The sequence below is a fragment of the Trichoderma citrinoviride genome, assembly GCF_003025115.1.
Source record: "Trichoderma citrinoviride strain TUCIM 6016 unplaced genomic scaffold BBK36scaffold_2, whole genome shotgun sequence".
Lineage (NCBI taxonomy): Eukaryota > Fungi > Ascomycota > Sordariomycetes > Hypocreales > Hypocreaceae > Trichoderma > Trichoderma citrinoviride.
The window spans coordinates 180,056-199,874 of NW_020194710.1; the positions used below are offsets into that span (position 1 = coordinate 180,056).

General features: G+C 53.1%; 7 protein-coding genes across 7 annotated transcripts; 3 read left to right on the forward strand and 4 right to left on the reverse strand.

Annotated features, from left to right (window-relative positions):
- Window positions 1–273: 273 nt before the first annotated feature.
- Window positions 274–1,120, reverse strand: BBK36DRAFT_1165576 (hypothetical protein; the record flags this gene model as incomplete). The annotated part of the gene is made up of 2 exons (XM_024894797.1): window positions 274–758; window positions 808–1,120. 2 exons carry the CDS (start codon window positions 1,118–1,120, stop codon window positions 274–276), a joined length of 798 nt encoding a protein of 265 aa, XP_024752614.1.
- Window positions 1,121–2,178: 1,058 nt separating this feature from the next.
- Window positions 2,179–4,899, forward strand: BBK36DRAFT_1110520 (hypothetical protein; the record flags this gene model as incomplete). The annotated part of the gene is made up of 5 exons (XM_024889596.1): window positions 2,179–2,246; window positions 2,328–2,425; window positions 2,516–2,784; window positions 2,845–4,466; window positions 4,533–4,899. Coding segments are annotated over 5 exons (2,424 nt in total), but the record flags the coding sequence as incomplete, so codon positions are not given.
- Window positions 4,900–8,482: 3,583 nt separating this feature from the next.
- Window positions 8,483–8,977, forward strand: BBK36DRAFT_1186682 (hypothetical protein; the record flags this gene model as incomplete). The annotated part of the gene is made up of 1 exon (XM_024896500.1): window positions 8,483–8,977. One exon carries the CDS (start codon window positions 8,483–8,485, stop codon window positions 8,975–8,977), a length of 495 nt encoding a protein of 164 aa, XP_024752616.1.
- Window positions 8,978–11,140: 2,163 nt separating this feature from the next.
- BBK36DRAFT_1186683 (hypothetical protein) lies at window positions 11,141–12,028 on the forward strand (the record flags this gene model as incomplete). Its single annotated transcript, XM_024896501.1, has 1 exon — window positions 11,141–12,028. A coding segment is annotated over one exon (888 nt), but the record flags the coding sequence as incomplete, so codon positions are not given.
- A 1,465-nt stretch (window positions 12,029–13,493) lies between these two features.
- On the reverse strand, window positions 13,494–14,499 carry BBK36DRAFT_1165580 (small GTPase; the record flags this gene model as incomplete). The annotated part of the gene is made up of 4 exons (XM_024894798.1): window positions 13,494–13,592; window positions 13,648–13,722; window positions 13,786–14,446; window positions 14,477–14,499. 4 exons carry the CDS (start codon window positions 14,497–14,499, stop codon window positions 13,494–13,496), a joined length of 858 nt encoding a protein of 285 aa, XP_024752618.1.
- Window positions 14,500–16,213: 1,714 nt separating this feature from the next.
- On the reverse strand, window positions 16,214–17,214 carry BBK36DRAFT_1110273 (hypothetical protein; the record flags this gene model as incomplete). The annotated part of the gene is made up of 4 exons (XM_024889565.1): window positions 16,214–16,491; window positions 16,548–16,582; window positions 16,653–16,968; window positions 17,052–17,214. The coding sequence occupies 4 exons, from the start codon at window positions 17,212–17,214 to the stop codon at window positions 16,214–16,216; spliced, it is 792 nt and encodes a 263-aa protein (XP_024752619.1).
- A 741-nt stretch (window positions 17,215–17,955) lies between these two features.
- Window positions 17,956–18,881, reverse strand: BBK36DRAFT_47522 (Formyltetrahydrofolate deformylase; the record flags this gene model as incomplete). Its single annotated transcript, XM_024898124.1, has 2 exons — window positions 17,956–18,236; window positions 18,305–18,881. The coding sequence occupies 2 exons, from the start codon at window positions 18,879–18,881 to the stop codon at window positions 17,956–17,958; spliced, it is 858 nt and encodes a 285-aa protein (XP_024752620.1).
- Between the last annotated feature and the right edge of the window lie 938 nt (window positions 18,882–19,819).

Consider the following 19,819-nt stretch of genomic DNA (forward strand, 5'->3'; position numbering starts at 1 on the left):
CCGTACGGCTCGATGGGGGATACGGAAGCTTGACCGCCGGATTCCCTTGACCCTTCTAGTGCATATTGAGAATTCCGCAATGCTTTGAACGACCGTGTCAATGTGTGAAATAGTGGCTTAGGTGTATGCGGACGGCGAAAGGAGACTCGCGTGACGCTTGGAGAGTTCTTGCCCATGGCATCAACTTGGAGAAAGCAAGCAACGCCAACAACACATGGCTTAGGGGCCGCTAGACCGCTAGAGTCCACGATATTGTGTTCTCAAAGACCCAGTTTACGATACTGTTTCCCCCAGGTCGTGAGGCACAGGCTTTGGGGGAGTCGCCGTTTCAATGTCCTCGTGGAGACCATGTTCTCTTCTTTTCGTCCTGGCCGGAGCCGTCAAGTCATCTTCCAGGCCGTGGACTCGTCGATTGCCTTTTGATGGCTGGGAAACATCCTCATGCGGGGACTGGACTCTCATAATTATGCCCGGCGCCTTGATATCGCTGGCAGAGCCTTGGACTTGAGCTGCTCGAACCGCACGCGGGGCAAGCTTGGTTGTAGGATAGGCCATTGGGGCGTAACAGACGTATTGCTTGGCTTGCTCCCGTTCCGTGGCTCTCCGGAGATTCTCACGGAGTATTATTTCTTGCTCGTTTCTCACCAGAGTGACAAGGGGGGCGCAACAGCCGTCGGCGCAATCTTGCTTTTTCGTACCGTTGATGCCAAAGTAGCTGCGGACAGCATACTGCAGTGATCCGATAATGCATCCAAACACTACACAGGGCGTTAGTTGCAGCTTCGTCTCGTGTGCTATCTGACATACGGGGCAAACAAGCTCCAAATCCTGTCGCATCCGCTAAACAATAAGGAACAGGTCTGGAGTCGTCTACTTCTTGGTCACAGATGGCCAGCTCCAGGCGAGTCCACGCTCGAGCATACAAGGCACAAAGCCCACACGGCGCGTTGGACGTCAGCTCGCTGTAGGGATTGACATCTCTGCCATACCGGCTTACCAGCCACTCGGATGCTTGTTCTTCGGGCGGCTTGAAGTTGGGTGTGGCGTTGCAGAGTTGCAAGCAGAGAGAGCAGCGTAGCGAGGTGAATTCCAAGTCCTCGTTCGTCGGGCAAAGACTCATGATGCCGTGCTGCGATCCAATCCATAGTCGAGAAGCAGTCGATGATTGGTACCGAAATGGTGGTCCAAGAAAAGGTATGGAAGTGAAGGCAATCGTCTGCCGAGTTTGAGGAGGGAAGGTCGTGATGAAGCTGATGCTTGACCTCCTAAAGCTGAAGGTAGTAAAGACGAGTTGTGGTGAAGAGAAAACAGCATCGAAATGGACAAGAAGAAAATAGACGTGGGAAGTACAGGTAGATTCTAACATGTGAAGAGGGAAAGTGGAGGAGGAGGAACGATGACAAAGACAGGGTAAGTGACTGAGAGGAAGTCGCTGCCTTAAACTTTTTGCAGCGTAACTTCCGTTGTACAAGGAGATGCATGTGTACCTGCTGAATACCTACGTAGGACTGCCCAGAAACATGCAATCAAGCGTTGTAACTGAATGGTACCGAGATCATCTGATAGCCTGAACATCAACTGCTTCAAGATCCTTCCCCCAAGTCCTTCTCATCAGTCACGGACAAGAGAGAACCCCAAAAACTGCCTCAACTCTCTATCTTAATTCGAATGGATGGCTCTCTTTTCCAGTGTCGGATACGAAGTCTCACCGAATACCGGACAATGCTTGTCGATTGCGAACAAGTTGGCGGCCATCGAAACAAACCATGCCGGGGCCGATCCAGCGCAAAGGAAAGAAACGGGCGTCCCGCCAATACCATGAGTTCCTCCTACAGTTTCGAACGGTGATCGATCTCTTCAACTTCGAAGCAGGATACCCCAGGCGGCTCTACAGCAGTTGCCGCGGCGTGGCGGCCCAACCAATACCAGCTCCTCCCAATCAGATCACAAAGCAGCATGGAGGCAGACACGCCTTCGCTGCCCTGCACCGCGCGTGCAGCCTTACCCAGCGGAGCCCTCTGCGCCCAAACACTCAGCCGCATAATTTGGAAGTCCCCCCCCCCGGATGAGTGCAGCCAAAGAAGGTCAAATGAAACTTAAATGCCTGTTCCCCATCTATTTTATAGAATCTCCAACCTTCACACATACATAGGGAATCCGGACTTCGGATGAGACGTGATGGATCGCATCCTCGATACCGGCTTATCCGTTGCCTACGAGCCAGATGACTGCTCTGCAGTCGTCGAGTACGTCCTTACATACAAATGCCCCCCTCCCCCTCGGCGTTTGCTTTGGAAAGTGGATGCCAACTAATCATGGGTGTACAGCATTGTGTTCGTTCATGGCCTACATGGCCATCCATACAAGACATGGACTTACCACCCCAGGACCCTTAAAGGGCTCAAAGCGCCCGCCGCAAAAAGCGGTAGGATAAAGAAACGAGATGCCATTCGAGGTGTCATACTCCGTTCGTTTGGGCAACGATTCAAGGCTTCATCTGGAAACGGCGCGCAAGTAGCCGCTTCTACACTATCCCAGAGAAATGATGAGCAGGTCGCATCTGTATTCTGGCCCATCGATCTGATCTCAAAGGATTGTCCGAATTCACGTATCCTGCTGTTCGGGTATGACAGCAAGATAACGAAATACAAACGGGGCGCGATAAACTGGAACAGCATACTCTCACATAGCAAAGACCTTTTGTTTGATTTGGTCAGAGAAAGGCGTTCTAATCGCCCGTTGGTGTTTGTTGCTCACAGCCTCGGCGGGGTTGTCGTGAAGCAAGTAAGTCCATATTTAGATCGAAATGCACATCATTGTTCATATTCTTAACACTCTCTCTAGATGCTTGCGGAATCATCATCCCCCCCCGGCGCTTTTCACAACGAGATCGTCAAGTCTACTGCGGCTGTAGTCTTCCTTGGCACACCACACCGCGGTAGTCAAGGCGTGGCAACATTCGGCGAAGTGCTGCGATCTTTCGTTGGTTCCTTGGGCATGGAAACCACGCCCGTCATCCTTGATGCTCTTCGCATGAAGACTACTGATCTAGAACGGGCGCAAGAGGGTTTCTCGAAGGTCTGGCAAAAATACGACTTCAAAGTCAAGACGTTTCAAGAAGGACTTAGCTTATCGAAGCTTGGGAGGAAAGTGGTTCCCGATTATTCGTCGTTGATTGGTGACCATCGCGAACATGCTGAGACGTTGCAAGCCAATCATCTGGAGATGTGTCGGTTTTCAGGACCGGATGACCCAAACTACCGCAAAGTATCTGGAGAGCTTCGTTCGGTATACCACTCAATTGCGCGGCTCAGAGTTGTCGACATTTCAGCAAGCAGGCATCTCCAACGAACTCATGGGCCTGAAGTGAGTGCCGTCTCCTATCACGGGCCTCCCAATGCAGTTGACAATAGTCAACCTCCCGATGCCTATCTCATACCTCTGTGGTTCCCTGCTATATATGCTCGGCTCCGGAGCGTGAGAAATCCCGCCCCTCAGACCGGTTTATGGTTGTTTGAGCACGAAACATACCAGGGCTGGTTCAGCGGCAGGAGTAGACATGAGTATCGTGGACTCCTATGGTTGAAGGGGAAACCAGGCTCAGGCAAGTCGACTTTGATGAAAGAGGCTTTCCGCCGCGCCGCGCTGGGGCAGGTCGAATCAGATTACACTACTGCCGCCTACTTTTTCAACGCTAATGGAGATGAACTTGAACACTCCACTCTTGGCCTCTTCAGGTCTTTACTCTACCAGATCTTGAGCCGGGACGAGCAATCTCTTCAACGGTTCCGCACATTCGCGGACGATACGTGGGAATTTGGAAGACGCGATGGACCTCACCGCACGAGTTGGAGAGACGACGATCTGCAGTATTTTTTTCAGTCATTGGTCGACAGTGAGACAAAGAAGACGTTCATATTCATTGACGCTCTCGATGAATGTGATGAGTGCAGCATACGATCATTGGCGTATCTTTGGCGGAGTACAACCATATACGCCTACGAGGCTGGATTTGATCTCAATGTCTGTGTCTCTAGCAGGCATTTCCCCACCATCACCGTGACTGATTGTGCGGAAGTCATTGTTGATCAACACAACAGTGATGACATTACAAAGTATGTGGATCAAAAACTGAACGTCTGTATGTCCACTCAGAGATTACAGTGGGAAACCCTGAGGAGGACCATTCTTGATAAGGCTGCTGGTGTGTTCCTTTGGACCGTCCTTGTAGTGGAGGATGTGCTGAAGAACTGGGATAATGGCAGCGAATTGCCGTCCCTGACCATGCAGGTGAAGAATGTGCCAGAAAAATTGGAAACCCTCTTTTCCAACATGCTCTCTGGCCTTGAACCAGAAGCCAAGCAGTTGACAGTTAGGTTCTTCCAGTGGGCTATTCTAGCCACGAAACCCCTTCGCCTCCATGAGTGGCACCACATCATGGCCTTCATTCGGCAGCCCGCGTCTGAGTCTCTCGGGGAGCCACACCATTTCTTCAAACGGCGCAGTACACTGGATCCGAAGCCTGCGTTTAGGTCACTCACGGAGTGGCGTCGTCAATCGGCCCATTTCACTGAGAGCGATGAACAGCTTGAGAAGCAAATCCGGAGTTTGTCTAGAGGCTTGGTAGAGGTAAAGAAGGTATGGGAAGTCGATACACAAGAGATGGAAGTCATTTCCACACACGGAAGAGCAGGTTCGCTCGACTTCGAGCAAGGCGATACCAGGCTCGTCCAAGTTATACACGAAACAGTGCGTGACTTTTTCGCGAAAGGCAGGGGATTTGCTATTCTTGACCCGCATTTACGGCAAAATCCAATCGGCAACGGCCACCTATCAATAATGACCACTTGTCTGGATTACATTCACATCAAAGAGCTTGATGCTCTCGTTGAGGCTCGGATTGATGCAGCCACTCTTGAAAGCCGTCGGAAGGACCCAAGCCCGATTCTTCTTCGCAATTCGTTGAAACCCAGTAGGTCGGGCGAAGACTGGCCACCAGGCGAAAGAAAAGAGAAAGTATCGGTCTTTGAGATGCTAAAATCATTAGACCACGCTTCGGGCATAGACGTCACTCAGTGGTTGGATGATCATGTTTATGCTCGGACTACATGCTTGGAAGAGTCCAATTGCGAATCTGTCACAAACTCGTCTGGTGCAGGTCAGCTACAATTACTGGAAGACTATCCAGCACTGCTATCGTATGCTACATTCGAACTGTTTACGCACGCGCAACTTGCCGAGGAGCACGGGGCGAACCCTGGCCCCTTGATCACCCGCTTCAGATATGGGAACTCATGGACTCGATGGATTGCGCTGAAGGAAGACATACCGATCGAGACCACGTTGTACTCGTACGCTAGGCAACTGCGCCTGGAGACATGGCTCGCTCACATGGAAGAGGAGCGCTGGTATTCTGCCGCCAACTTCTCAAGTCCACGCGACATTGGGCCGGGTGCTCGGCCAGTGGAACCTAAGAATGACGATGGCGCTTCTATGCGATCCGCTGGTGTTGCCAGCTTCAGCTCGGCGGGGAGTCATCGTGCCTCACATTCTCAGCAACGCAATAGGAGGTCTACGGATATGTTTTAGGTCGGCAATGTAGGACCTTCATGCATGCTGTTGAGAGAAGCATAACAATGCGCAACATACGTGGCCGCAAGCTATGATTTACAGCCGGTACTTGATAGGGTTGTCTTGTATGCTACATAGGTAAGATGCCGAGAACATTCAAAGTTGATGATGCGCGATGCTAACACAGCTAGCCAGAGCAGTGTCTGCCAGAGCTCATGGAAACTGCCGAAATGGGCACAGGGAAACGCGGGGATTGGGCCGAGTGCCTCCACTGGGCGCCACAGCATCTGTCGGGCGATGCCTTGAAGCGATGAGGGGAGGGCTAGCAGTTGGAGAAGAGCCCCTGAGCAGAATGGGCTGCTGAGCCACGAGCAATCTAGCATGGTACTGCTGCGACTATGGAATCAATAGCGCTATCTGATGCTGGTTCTCTCTACACGCACGCAGAAGTACGGAATTCCACTCCGGGATTGATGCACGTTGCCCGGATCCTGGCTGCCAACAGCCAAACGCGTATCGACCTGTCTGCATCGCCGTCATTTGAGCCAGTGGCGATCCTCATCGGCGGCAAGGGGTTGTCTCGTTTAAAGGGGGAGGACCAACGAGGAAGAGAGACGAACGCTGTCAAGTGCTGACTCGTCCGCGCCGACGACTGTAGTGCCGCCAGTCAGTCATTCGACGACATGCTCTCAATCAGGCAGCTCCCTCTTGCGTCCAGCAAACCATTGAAGACGAACTGATGCCATCGCAACGCCATGCAGGCGCCTCGAGTGCTACCTGACTAAGGACACCAAGTAAGGCCGTTCGTACTCGTACTTTGGGAGCCGGATGGCAGATGGCAGGGAGGACGAACCAATGGGTGGACGGCGCATACGCGTGGTGGCCAGGATTGACTCGGGGAGAGGGGGGAAGATCCCGGAAAGGCCTCCACAAGGTTGTTCCCAAGCGGCACAACGGCCGGGTTGGCGTTAGCGGGGACCGGTTCGCCTGCAGTCTGGCTTGAATGATGCTGCTGCTGCTGCTGCTGCTGAAGAAGAAGAAAAAGGCTTGTGGGAGGATGTAACCCGTCGTAGCATCAAGCTGCAGTTCCTGGTCAGGGCTGCAGACGACGATGCGCGTACCGATATTGCCCTGCTGATACCGGTGCGAATAGATCGATTGGCCAAAAGCATCATCATATATTGTAACACGCTGCTGTTGCTCTTTCGTACTCGCCCAAGGGAAGCTACTGGGTAGTATTCCGTCAATGGAGACAAGAAGCTGAGCACAAAGAGATTGAGACAAGCAAGGCAAGACAGACAAGGGCAGAGAGAGAGAGAGAGAGTGGGAGAAAGAGAGAAGAAGCAGAGACAGATTGAGGCGGACCTCTTATCGTCGTCACCTCAATGTCATCGATGATAAGCGAGCGGTTCGACAGCCGCTCCGTCGAGAGCGCAACATGAGCCGATGCCAAGTAAAATCATGTTTTTAATGCGCGGTCCCTTCATCTGGGCCCGTCATTTCAGCACACGAGAGCCCACGTTGCGAGCAGCAGTTGAGGACCCGGAGCTTCTTTGTTCCCCTGCATCGGCTGCAGGCACTAATTGAATGCCGCAGGGTGCTTAGCGTGCAGCGCCTGGCAGCCGTTAGTGGCCCTGGCAGCGCTAGCCGGGCTGGTCTAGGCTCTGCAAGTGGCCCGAGCGGCAAGAGGGCAATCTCGCTGCGCCGGATTCCCCTGGTCTTGGATACAAGGGACATGCAGTGGAACATGAGCCGTTCAGATTCTGGTGCTCTTTTCAGTATGGGCTGTTGAGAGAACGAGAAGTGGCTACGGCATACGGCATCGCCTATGTAGGTACTTGCGAGATGAGCTGATGCGACCTGGACTGGCCATGCCGTTTGCTCGCCTCTCGAAAGCAGCCAGCAGTGCCCCTCAAGTACCCGCAGGCGCAGGTCTAGGTACCCACTAGCGCCAATCTCTCTGCGCAAACGCCTCCAGCTTCAGGTGCTCTAACCTTGAACAGCGGCCAGGGCCAGGTGCAGGTACAGGCGCTGGTACACCTGCTGGTACAGACAGGTACAGGCGCTCCCCTCCCTCTTTTCTCGATCCAATATCAGGCTATCTCGACCGGCTGCTCTCGTCCTCGACTCCCCCATATTCTCGGTTCAACACCCAGCTCTTCACGTCTTCTCCTCACGACGACAGTCCGATCGATAGGCGCAGCTGGATTGGATCAAGTCGGTTGATTCAAGATCAAAATTCTCTTGCGGCGTCAAAGAGGTCTGAGCTTCGCCAATGCCAGCCATCTAAACTGCCTTCATCCCTCGTGGCTGCTCAGCACCACAGCTTCCCTTCCCCCCCCTCTCTCCTCCTCCGCCTCTCTCTCTCTCTCTCTCTCTCTCTACTCTCTCTTCTTCTCTCCCAATCTCATCGTTTGAACCTTCTACTCTTCTCTTTCTCTCCTTCACTCACTTGCGTATCCCCTTTTGCCACGAGCAATTCAAGACATTCAATCCCGTCGCCACTCCAAGCCGATCTCTTGGTACCAGGCAAACTTTCCAAGGCTGTGCAGGGTCCATTGTGCCATCGTGCAACAAAGGTATGACTTTTCCATTCGCTCTGTCTCTGCACCTGCATGTGCCATCCGGGTCCGTGCCAGGTGCTCTGGACAATTCTGTCTCTCTTGTTTAACCTTGCTCTATTTTTCTTTCCCATCTCGCTGTCGCCTTTCCCTTCAACGCCCTCCCTTGCATATGTTCAAGATGCTGACCTCCATCCAGTAGGAGAACCTGTTTCCTCAAGGCTTTGTTTTGCCGCTTTTCTCAGTACCTAACCTACCTGGTATTCTCTCTTCACTTGAAGTGACGAGATTCTGATTTCGGCCACCTTCCCGCACTCGTCACTTTTGCCTTGACCTTCACAATCCTCGCCATGGAGTCTGCTCCTGAGAAGAGGCAGTCTACTGCCAGCGTTCGCCTTACCAGAGAGGTGACCATCGAGATCTCCGTGCCTGACAAGGCTCTCACCCCAACCGTGGGCGTCTATGCCGTCCCAACCAACGCCACATCGGTCACCAGCATCACATCGAACCCTCACTCGGACAAGACGACGACCAATCCCTTCGACGCCGACATTGAGGCCCTCAACTCGCACAGCTCTCTCGACAAGCCCATGCGGAAAAGCATCACGCTGGATGCCAAGAAGGACTGCCAGGTCTGGCCCGGAAAGGACCATTGGGAGAGACAGGCGAAGCAGGCCAAGATGCAGCGCAACAACTGCACCTGTATGGCCAAACTGAGCCCTCGCAACAAGATCCTTGTCAAGGTCCTCATCATCGTGCTGGTGGTGGGCGTCGCGGTCAGTGTTGGCTTTGGCATCAGCAAGCCGCTCGGCGCACCACTTTGGGGCAAGAAGGCGGACGATTAAAGACAAACATGCTCTCCTAGAGATGAAGATGCTCCCGATGACGAAACGTCGCACGACCCTTTTCTTTCCGCAGGCCATACAACGGCCAGAATCTCGACCACACACGAGTACAACCTTTCTCTGCGAGTTTCTCGTTTACCTTGGTCATCGGTCACACATTGTATCACCCCTGACATTTTCATTTTGACGCCGGATTTCCTGCCGGCAACTTTTTCGTCTTTGATCAAGATTTTGACGGGGACGCGCGAGATACCCCCGCTCTATCACGGACGCTGTGCCTCTTTTCTGTTCCTCTTTTATTGAGATGCTCATTTTGATCGCGTACGGCCCTTTGGAAGCAGAGTGAAGGAGACTTCATGTTACAGCCGGGCGTTAATGGAGTTGTATGGATTTTAGCCCCAATGTTTGGAGCTCATATACGGTAGAAATACGACTGGATGGAATCGTGCTTCGTCTAGAGCGGAGGTTTGCTTTTTGTCAGCTACCTATATAAGGGATACATAAAAGCAGGCGTGTCAAACACAGAGCAGCCGTCTATTATTCACATAAGCAAGCCGTGCTGTGTATAACTTTTTTCTTCTCGTTCCTCTATCCCAGAATCTTTTGCTCTCTTTTGGTGTGACTGGTCCGTTTGCTTCGGTGCTGGTGCTGAAAGAGGGCTATTCGTGTTACATTGCGCTACAACCCCAGTCAGGGGCTGCAAACCTCAAACTTGGGTGGCCTGGGTGCTTCTGGGCTGATGGGATATTATTTGCCAATGCAATGTGATGACTTTCTTTTTTCATTTCTTTTTCTTTTTTTCTTTTCTTGTTTTCAATTCCGTCAGATCAAATGATAAAGTCTGCAATGCAGCTGTCATATGCCAGATGCAGAACACTCACCGATGGTGTTTCGCATGGCTTAAATGCGCGGCATGGACGCATGCGGAAGACTGTGGGTTAGTAGAACTAGTACGAGTGCGTGATGCTGCACGCAATTGAGCTGCCGCCAATTGTCGTGGCGGGCTCCATATTATAGCGTTGGGGAAGAATTGAATGAGTCGCGCGATTGATGAACAAAGATGCCCAAACAGAGGGCAGATCTAGCAGAGGTCGATTGAATCTCGAGTAGTATATTGAAGGTGGCAAGTGAGTGAATTGAAGCGAGGCAGAGTGATCGAAGTCGAGTGAGGTTCTGGCTGGACGCATGAATACACGTATTTGCAGTGGCATCACGTAATACATAGGTAGATAGCACCTTACCAGTACTACTCGTACTAGTAGCAGTATGGACGTATGCAAGCTTCTAATAATAACTTGAAAATACCGAAGTTTTCAATGTAGAGGGAAGGAAAGAAGGGAAAATATGGAGATTGGAAGGCGATACACGTATTTTGAACGGAAGTGATTGTGGGATTCATTGAGTGGCCAATTATGAGTCTTTGTGCGGTGAGTGGGGCTGTTTGGGGGTGGATACTGATTGGATTGAGATGGCGATTGATAGGACTTAGCTGCTGCTTATTTTGTTTAGATCTGATAATCCAACTTTTGATATAGATTGATGGAATGGATGGATTTGGCGATATATATGCACCGTCCTATCTATGATATTCACTCTCATCATTCATTCGCCCTCCTATAGGTAGTTACTAATATATTCTTAAGCTTGCCGATAAAGCCAGCTCTATCGAGCAGACATCACCCCGCGTTCACAACACCACAGCAAGACTACACTCGCGATCCATTTGCCGAGAGCCCTTACATTCTTCAAAAAGGAATGAATCTACAGCATCACCGCCTTCTCTTACTTCTGTTCAGTTAGCTTCTCCTTGCCAGCTTTGTCAGGCATCTCGAAAACCAACCCGCCAAAGAACGTAAGAAATGGCAGGAGCGCCTCGCCAGCTGGCTGCCAGCTGCCACAGGCAACGACCGTCAACTGGCAACACCTCGTGGCCCTGCTTAGTCAATAAGAGCAGAAGAGGTAGAAAAGAACAGAATGGCAGAATCAGCTTGATGACGCCTTTTCTTCTCTTCTTCACCTCAGCTGCCTTACCTTCCTTTCCCCCTTCCCAAACCTCTGCGCTTCGTCGAGGCCAACACCACAATTTAAGTCCTTCACCCCTCATCACCACACAAACAAACACGCTCATTTAAGGAAGAGCCTCATCTCGTCATAATCACCATCATCCTAAATTCTCCCAAGATGGAGGACGATAAGAAGGAAGTTTCCCCCGTCTGGTTCGCCATCGCCGTCGTCATGGCCGTCCTATTCCTCCTAAACATCCTCATGGCAGCCATCTGGGTTCTCCTCCCAGACGACCTCTGCTTCCCCCCCTTCTCCGCTCACGAAGCCGCCCTCCGCGCCGCTCGCTACCGTCGTCCCCAGGCATACGCCTACACCGCGCAGAGCTACTACAGTCTCCGATCCGTCTACGTCGACGGTTCGCGCGCGCGCCAGGTCACCGTCTTCAACGGCTACGTCGAGACGGACGAGGACTTTGATGCCTGGGCGTACTGGGCCACCGACTCGGAGGAGACGCTCGGAACCTCTGCCTTTCCCCGGCTGCAGTCCCAGTCTCAGTCTCTGGCTCGATCTGCCCAGACCCAAGGCCAGTTCCAGTACTATCGCCAGCACGATCTTCTCAGCACCGCCAGCTCAGCAGGCACCGGCTCTGCCTCTGTCTCTGCCTCGTCTGGCCGTGACATCGGCTACCAGCGCAACGAGCGTGCTCAGCTGCCCTCCACCAACACCCTCACCGACGCGCGCTATCAAGCAGCGAGAACCGCCCTCGGCTTGGCCGACTACAACCCCGAGCCGCGCATGGAGGCTTCTTCTGACGGAGCTCCTCCACGCTACTCGCAGCTTCCGAGGGAAGTCAACTTCAACATGCAGCACCCGCGCGTGTATCCGTACCCGCAGACGCCGCCTCCCGTGCGCACCTGGGGCCATGGCAGCACCGCAACGATTCGTCCGGTTGTCGAGAGTCATCGTCGTGAGGCCGGTGCTGCTTCGCAATCCAACAGTTATGTCAAGCCCAAGGCCGAATCCATCGGAGAGAGCGACTCTGATTAAGGAGACCTTACTTGGGCAGGGTGTGGTGTTGGTGCGTTAGTTTTTCTCAAGGAGTGAGGATAGGTGGACTGAAGGTGAATTGGCGGCGAGATATACGAAAGTGGGGGTTGTATCATGAATGAGGATTTGTCGAATTTCCTCCAACAAAATCACAAAAATCATGGACCATCTCAACTATCAGAAACTCACCAAACAAAGGAAACATCTCATCTCATCCACTACGATAATTGCAACATAATCGACCACTTTTTCGGCTTTGTTTCAGTTCAGGGGACATGGAGGTTAGGTTTTTTTTTTCTTCTCTGGTCATTTTCTTGCCCGTATGACGGATGAAAGCAATTTCGTCTGAGCAAAGTTGATCAATGTACGGGTTACACACACACGGGGGAAAGGGGGGGACTTGACGGAAATGGGAACAAAGGGAACAACAACTGGGCACTGAACACTGGAAAAGAGCGATTACCGGGTTTCGTTGTTGCTTGATGGCCTGCTTGCGGGCAGATAGATTAGGTAGTCAACTTGGTATTTCAAGCTCATAATCATCCGGCCATGCGAAAAGTCGATATGGCCCGTACAAAGAAGGGGCGAGTGTAGAGAGTTCAGAGTATCAGACAATGCCACGTCTGAGCGTCTCAACAGCAGATATATCACCAGGTAGACATCACCAAGTAGACATCACCAAGTAGACATCACCAAGTAGACATCACCATGTGGACATCATCAAGAAGACATCATCAAGAGCACATCATCAAGAGCACATCATGGGCCATTCATTAACTAACAATCAATCAGACCTGGCCCAGCCATGCCCTTTCCCTCCGTTCAACCTCGCCTCTCGCAAAGGCTGTGCGCTTAGGAAACCCTTGATCCCTTTTATATCATTCTCCTGAGCTTTGCTCCCTCGAGCCTGTTCCCATCAGAAATCAAAAGAGTAAAATATAAGTTAAGAACGACCTTGGAAAAAAGAATAAAAGAAGTACAGGTACCATCTCTGTTTCTCCTTGTTACTTGTAAGCATCTCGCCAAATCCAAACTACCAAAGTCGACTGTAATATAGTTGCAGGCTCAGGGTATAACTGAGCAGCTGTCACGGCATCCCCCTCATGCCGTCTACTTTGCAAGAGCTGGTCTCACCATTTCGGATGAGCAGCACAATGGCTTTCATGCTCAATTGTAAAGGTACGACCTGAGCAAAGGTGGCAGAGGCAATCTCCAAGGGGCTCCTCCCAGTGTACGACACGTCGTTCAATCGCCTCTCTGCGAAGCAATGCTGTTCGTCTCCCGCAAAGGCTTTGACATTCCGCCATCAGTTTTGATGCAGGTGGTCTTCAGACGCCGCCGCTCGCAGCTACGGCTCGCGGCACCCACCCATTAAAATGTATATCGTAAAGAAATCGCGTGGCGAGAAAAAAAAAAGCATAAATCTAGTCCAGCCTTGAATGGAGAGCAAGTGCTGCTAGAGTCTTCACACAGACTGATATAGTAATAACGGCTCGCCGACGTTTTCGATTTCGGGAATGGTGCACTTGAGGTCAAACGCTTTGGACAGGACAATTTTGAAAATCTGGCATTGCGTTAGCCTCTCTCGCAGTACACGGGATGAAAAAATGCAGTCATACCTTTTGCACGTTGATGCTATGGCTTGTACTTGAGAAAATCAGAGACGCCCGCATGGCTTTGGCAAACCGTCTGGCCTGCAGAGTTGCATGTCAGTCAGCACAGCGTTCGAGGCAATTGAGCTCTGCTCAAGCACGTACCTGGCTGGAAATTTCCTCCTGGTCCTGAATCGGAAAGTTGACAAAGTGGTCGTACTTGGTACCAACCAGGACAGGAATGGCCGTCTTGTTGAATCCTCGCCCCTGCCGATACCACTCCTTGATGCTGTTGAGCGTGCTCTTGCGTGTCAGGTCAAACATGAACAGGATGGCAACTGCGTCGTTACAGACCAGCGGGAGCATGTTGACAAACTCGCGCTGGCCGCCCAGGTCCCAGATGGAAAACGTGATTTCGGTGTTGCGGATGCTAATCGTCTTCTCCATGAAATTGACACCCAACGTCTGGATGTAGTCCTCGTCCCAGCTACCCTCGACGTACTTGACCATGAGCGATGTCTTGCCAATCTGGGCATCGCCCACCATGCCGACCTTGATCACCACGTGGCTCCGGCCGTTCGATTGTTCGCTCGAACTCGGCCGATAGTCATTGTAGGCGGGCGGAGGGGCCGGGTTGGACAGGCCGCTAGCCGGTCTCGAGAGCGAAGAGACCGGAGGGGTGTGTCGGCTGGGCGAGTCTTCCTCCTGCCTCAGGCTGCCGGCAATACTATGGTCGAACGAGTGGCTCTGCTGGTGGTGGAGGCCATTGCTGGAGGCGGCTTCGGATGCGCCGTCGAAGCCGGCAATGGTGTCGTCGGGGCCCAGGCTGGTGTCGGCGTCGTGCGCGGGGATGAACTCTTGCTGCTGGGAGATGTCCATCTCCGAGGTCTCGACGGCGGCGGCGTCTGGGTGAAGCGTGGTGTTGGGTGACAAATCCAGGCTGAACAAAGGGAGAGGGAGGGAGGGAGAGAGAGAGGCGGCGGGGTGCTGGCGAATGACGAGCGTTTGGATATGAAGAGAAGGAAGCAGAAGAAGCAGCGGATTGGACTAAAGAAACAGGGCGACTGTATGGATGGTTCGTCGGGTATGAATCTGATGCAGCTCGAGTGGAGGGTATCAGTGGTCGATCGAAATCGGCGTCGGTCGGAGTCAGCAAACAAACAAACGGTTGGCTGCGCAAGACAAGGAAGAGGAGGACCAAGAGGCGAGAAAGGAGGGAACGAAGGAGAAGAAGGGAAGCGGCAGCCGGTGGAACAACAAAGGAAACGGGAGCCGGTCAAAGTCAAAAGGTGAGAAAGTCAAACGGCGCGGACGGAAGCTTCAGAGCTGGCGAGTTTGAAGTCTGTGGAGAGTATAGGCAAATAGTATGGAATAGTACCGTAGCCCAGACTGATGAGGGGTGGTGAGAGTCAGGTAGGTTAACAAGCAGGGAAGATGGAGCGGGAGACAGAAGCGGCCTAGCAGGGGTTTGTGTTGCTGGACCTGGGCCTGGCACTGCGAGGCTCGGGCCGGAATTACACGCAGCCCGGCGTCCAGCCGCCTGGAGCTCCAGCGAAGCTTTGAGGCCTAACAGCAGCCAAGCGGGCGCGAGAGGGCCTGTGGGTGCGCTATGCAGGCGCTGCTGACCACTAACAGGCCGCTGATGCCCAGCCAGCGGCGACGGGCATGTAGCGGGCTTAAGGCTTAAGGGGGGGGTGGCAGGGCGATGCGTGACGTGACGTGACGTGACGAGCTGAGATTTGATGGCATGTCGAGAGCGAGCAGGGGTGCGGCAAGCGACGACGTGGGGAGGAGGAGGAGGAGGAGGAGGAGATGACGATGTCAGTAGTATCGAGGTGAGTCGGTATTATTGTGTCTAGTATAGAATTGGTGTTTTGTCTCGATATGACGAGTCAGCAATTGCTACGATATGTATCATGTAGAGCTTCTCCTGTTACTACCTAGCAAGAGCTTGTTATGGCTCTTGTTGACACGATTGACTTTGTGCTTATTTCCCATTCATCGCCGCAGTTGTATCGTAAAAGAGCAGCAATTTCCAGGGCAATTCCAGCGCCAGGCACGCCCTCGCCCGGGCCAATCACATGCGCCGTCCTACGCCCTCAACGGCATCAACAATCGAGCAATCGGCGGAGTGGCTGAACCATGTCCTTTGTGTGCCTGAGCCACCGGCCCTTGGCTGGATCCAGCCAGTGCGGGAGTCGAGCTGTCTCGGCCACTCCGTGTGAATGAAAAAGACAGGACAAGACAATTGTAAATCGCAATCATCTTCATCCAGCTCTTCTTCAAGTCGAAAGGAATAGTAGTACTACTACGTGATTACATACATCCTCGCTTATCTTGTCTCTACCTTCTCATTGGCCAACCTCACGAGATGCAATCGATTGACGTGCAGCTTCATGTTGTGTCATCTCACGTGACGCGTCTCATTCAATTGCTGCAAGTCATTCCTCCCAGGCATCAAACTGACCGTCGACCTTCATCATCACATGGCTTATTCATCACGAATTCTGCAATCACTTGAAGTTATTGTCATTCCTCGTATTCGTTCATTTCCGCAGCCAAGGTCGATGCCAACACATAACACGCTTCATCATCAAACCAGCAGGCTTCTTCTCCAAGCGCCCACTCCCGCCCACGCCAGCATCCCCGTGCCCGACAAGATGCCCACCCAAATCAGCATCGCAGTCCGAAATACGCTCTTTGCAAACTTCTCCATGGCCTCCCCGTCGTTGGCGTGAGGAAACGGCCCATCGGGGACCGGCATGTCCAGAAATTTGGCCAGTGGCCCCCAGCCCTGGCTCAGCTCCATGGTCAAGAGCCTCTCTGGGGGCACATGCTTGCGAACCCACTCGTTGTGGATGAGGATGGAGTCTGTCAACGATCAGCAGGCCCTCCACAGATCACAGGGGCTGAGAGGTATCACCGACCTCGGGTCAATGTTGGTCCAAGACGAGCTTCTTCACTGCGTTGAAGATCAGCAGGGGTCTAGTGAGGCGTACAGACATGAAGCTGAAAACGCAGCTTCGACGTACTATAATCCTAGCTGGCTCAACCAACGCGGCGCCCATCTCCATCCAGGACACGGCCACAGCAGCACCTTGAGCATCACCATCGAATCGCCAATGCCGTCCTTGATCAGCCCCTGCATGCTGTTGAACCAGCGGTCCGGATCGCGCGTCACCAGCACCACCTTGGCCTCTGGATACAGCTCGAGCAGCTCAGGGATAAAGGCGTTGCCGGGAGTGTCGGTCACGGCAACGAAGCCCGCGGTGGCCTCGCGCAGGAGCTTCATGAGGACGGGCTTGTTGTCGCGGTTGGCAAATATGTCGCACCAGAGCTTGACATAGGCTGTCCATCAAGAGACGAGCATCAGCATGAGCAAAAGCACAGCACGCATGGCACTTGTAAGTGTCGAAAAGGGCTGCACCAACCGTCTTCTCGCCCAAACAGCTGCGTTCCGCCATGCATGACCGGCCCGTCAAGCAGCTTCTCCAGCGCCAGCGCCATGGACACGGTGCCGGTACGGGAGTAGCCGGCGCCTATGACCTGCACGGTCCGCGACCGGTCGGCGGGTATCGAGGGAACTCCGCCCATTTCAACAGCTGCGAATAATTGACTGTGCAAAGTGTCGATGCCGACGGCGTTGACCGCATTGAGCGCCGGATCACTGCGACCGAGGGATCTGGCTGCACTTATACCACCGAGAAGCGCATCAGCGGGCCGTCGGCGGCACTCGTCCATGTGCTATACCACGACGACTCTGCGTACACTTGCCCCTTAACAACGCCGCCCTCCTCGCCTTGCCGCTTGGACGCCCGCATGTCTCACAACAGACGCGCTTGGCAGATGGTTATACTATCATATATTACCCTGATGGCGTTTATGCAATTTCCTGCTCAGCAAGATTGACCTTTCTCTCCTTCGTGGACCAGAAGCGTAGTCTCTCGCTTCGGAAGTCGGCGATGCCACCGGGCGCACTCATCATTTGCAGACGCAACCACACCTGATCCTAGATCCCATATCCCGCAGGCTCTAGCCGAGAGGGGAAAACCCCATGGGATTACTCCGTACTCGGTATGATTGTCTTGCTTAATATCGGCGTTCGGACGAATTGGCGGTTTCTAGGTCTTACCGATCGCCAACGTCACTGTGTCATATAGCAATCCTGTTTTCTGACCATCGAACGCGAGACTGGGTGGCCTAGCTGACATGTGAGGGGCAATTGATGAGAGATGCTAAATTTGGACTTGTGTACGGATGCTAATCCATCGCAGGTAAGGTATATACTCATGACGCTTTTGATCTCCTTTTCTCTTTCATTCGCAGCTCAAGCGCCTAAAACACCACCGTCTTGTGTCCGTTCAAGAAGACTCTTCCCTCGGCATACCAGCGGACCGCCGCCGCCAGCACCTGCGTCTCGACGGTGGATCCCTCCTCAGACAGCTTCTTGGGGTCCATGCTGTGGTCGACTCGCGTGACGCGCTGCTCAATGATGGGGCCCTCGTCGAGGTCGGCCGTGACGATGTGGGCGGTCGCGCCGATGATCTTGACGCCACGGTCAAAGGCCTGGTGGTAGGGCTTTGCGCCGATGAAGCTGGGCAAGAAGCTGTGGTGGACTGCGCGCACCAGTCAGTACGCCGGCGTGGAAGAGGAGAAGAGCAGCTCAGGGTTGCATTGAACTCACTGTTGATGATTCTGCCGGACATGGCCTCGCACAATTTAGGCGACAGCACCTGCATGTAGCGCGCCAGGACCACCAGCTCGATGTTGTGCTGCTGGATCAGCTCCAGCACCTTGGCCTCCTGCTCCAGCTTGGTGTCCTTGGTGACGGGCAGGTGGTGGAACTCGATGCCGTAGCTCTTGGCCAGGGGCTCAAAGTCCGGGTGATTGGAGACGATGATGGGCACCTCGATGAGCAGCTGGCCCGTCTTCATGCGGAACAGCAGGTCGTTGAGGCAGTGGCCGATCTTGGACACCATGATGAGGACGCGCGTGCGGCGCTTGAGCGGGCGGAAGGCGTACTTCATGGCGTACTGGGCGGCGAGGGCCTGGAAGTCGGGCTCGAGGTGCTCGGTGGACAGGGGGTCGGCGGCGTCGGGGGCCGGCCCAAAGTGCACGCGCATGAAGAAGCTGTTGGTGACGGGGTCGGAGAACTGCTGCAGGTCGAGGACGTTGTGGCCCTTTGAGGCGAAGATGCCGGTGACGGCGTGGACGATGCCGGGCTTGTCGGGGCAGCTGAGGGTGAGGATGTGGCCGGACATGGTGGCGGCTTTGTCGAGTTGAATGGATCTATATGACGGGGAGGGGATCTCGAGTTGAGTCGAGGAGCAACAATTTGAATCGCAAAGAAGCTACAAACAGCTGTCAATTGAGAGGAATGGAAAGAAGGGAAGAAGCGAAACCGAAGCAGAGGAAATCAAAAACGCTAGAGACGCCACGCTGGTTAAAAGAACACGGCACAGCAGAAAAAAAAGAGTCATCCCGGATTTCGCTCGGCGAGTTTGGCGTCTTTCTGACTCTTGGGAGCTGGAATTTCACAGGGCTACTACAGCGCCAAAGCTCGAGCTTCTAGACTCCGGGACGGCTGCTGCTCCACTCCGGGGCTGTTTAGCCCTCTGGACCGCCAGTGGCTTTATTTGCTATATATTTGCATCACATAAGCCTGTGATTTCATCACATAATCTTGTATGCTGGGACGAATATCGGTGATAAGCTTGCATGATGGCTGGATGTTTCTCCTTATTGTTCCTGTGGTTAAAGGTGAGAATACTACTATCGTGTGTATTCTGAGGGTGACGCATGGCGCCGAGATCGGGAGGGCGGGGGGGGTTTCGATATGCTTAGGCTTACATGAAGCATTTCACATGCGAATTGCAACACTAGTACGCTATAACCCCCTACTTCCATTGGAGATGAGAATGAGAATGATAACTCAACTGTATATTTTAAGAAAGGTCCTCATTCATCAACGCACGAGGCTTCAATTCTCGTTGAAAACTTGCCACTCTTTGCTCGAAACATTCAATTGTTGACTAAAACAATAATAATCTGGGGTATACTGACTATGCAATTAGGTAGTAAGGAAAAGCCCATGCCCTCATAACCATCAATCATTACCCATTCCCACATCACACCTCGTCAACCACCCCGAGCTTTCAGCCTTGTCCATCCACCCCGATTCACAAAGGAAACTCTCTCG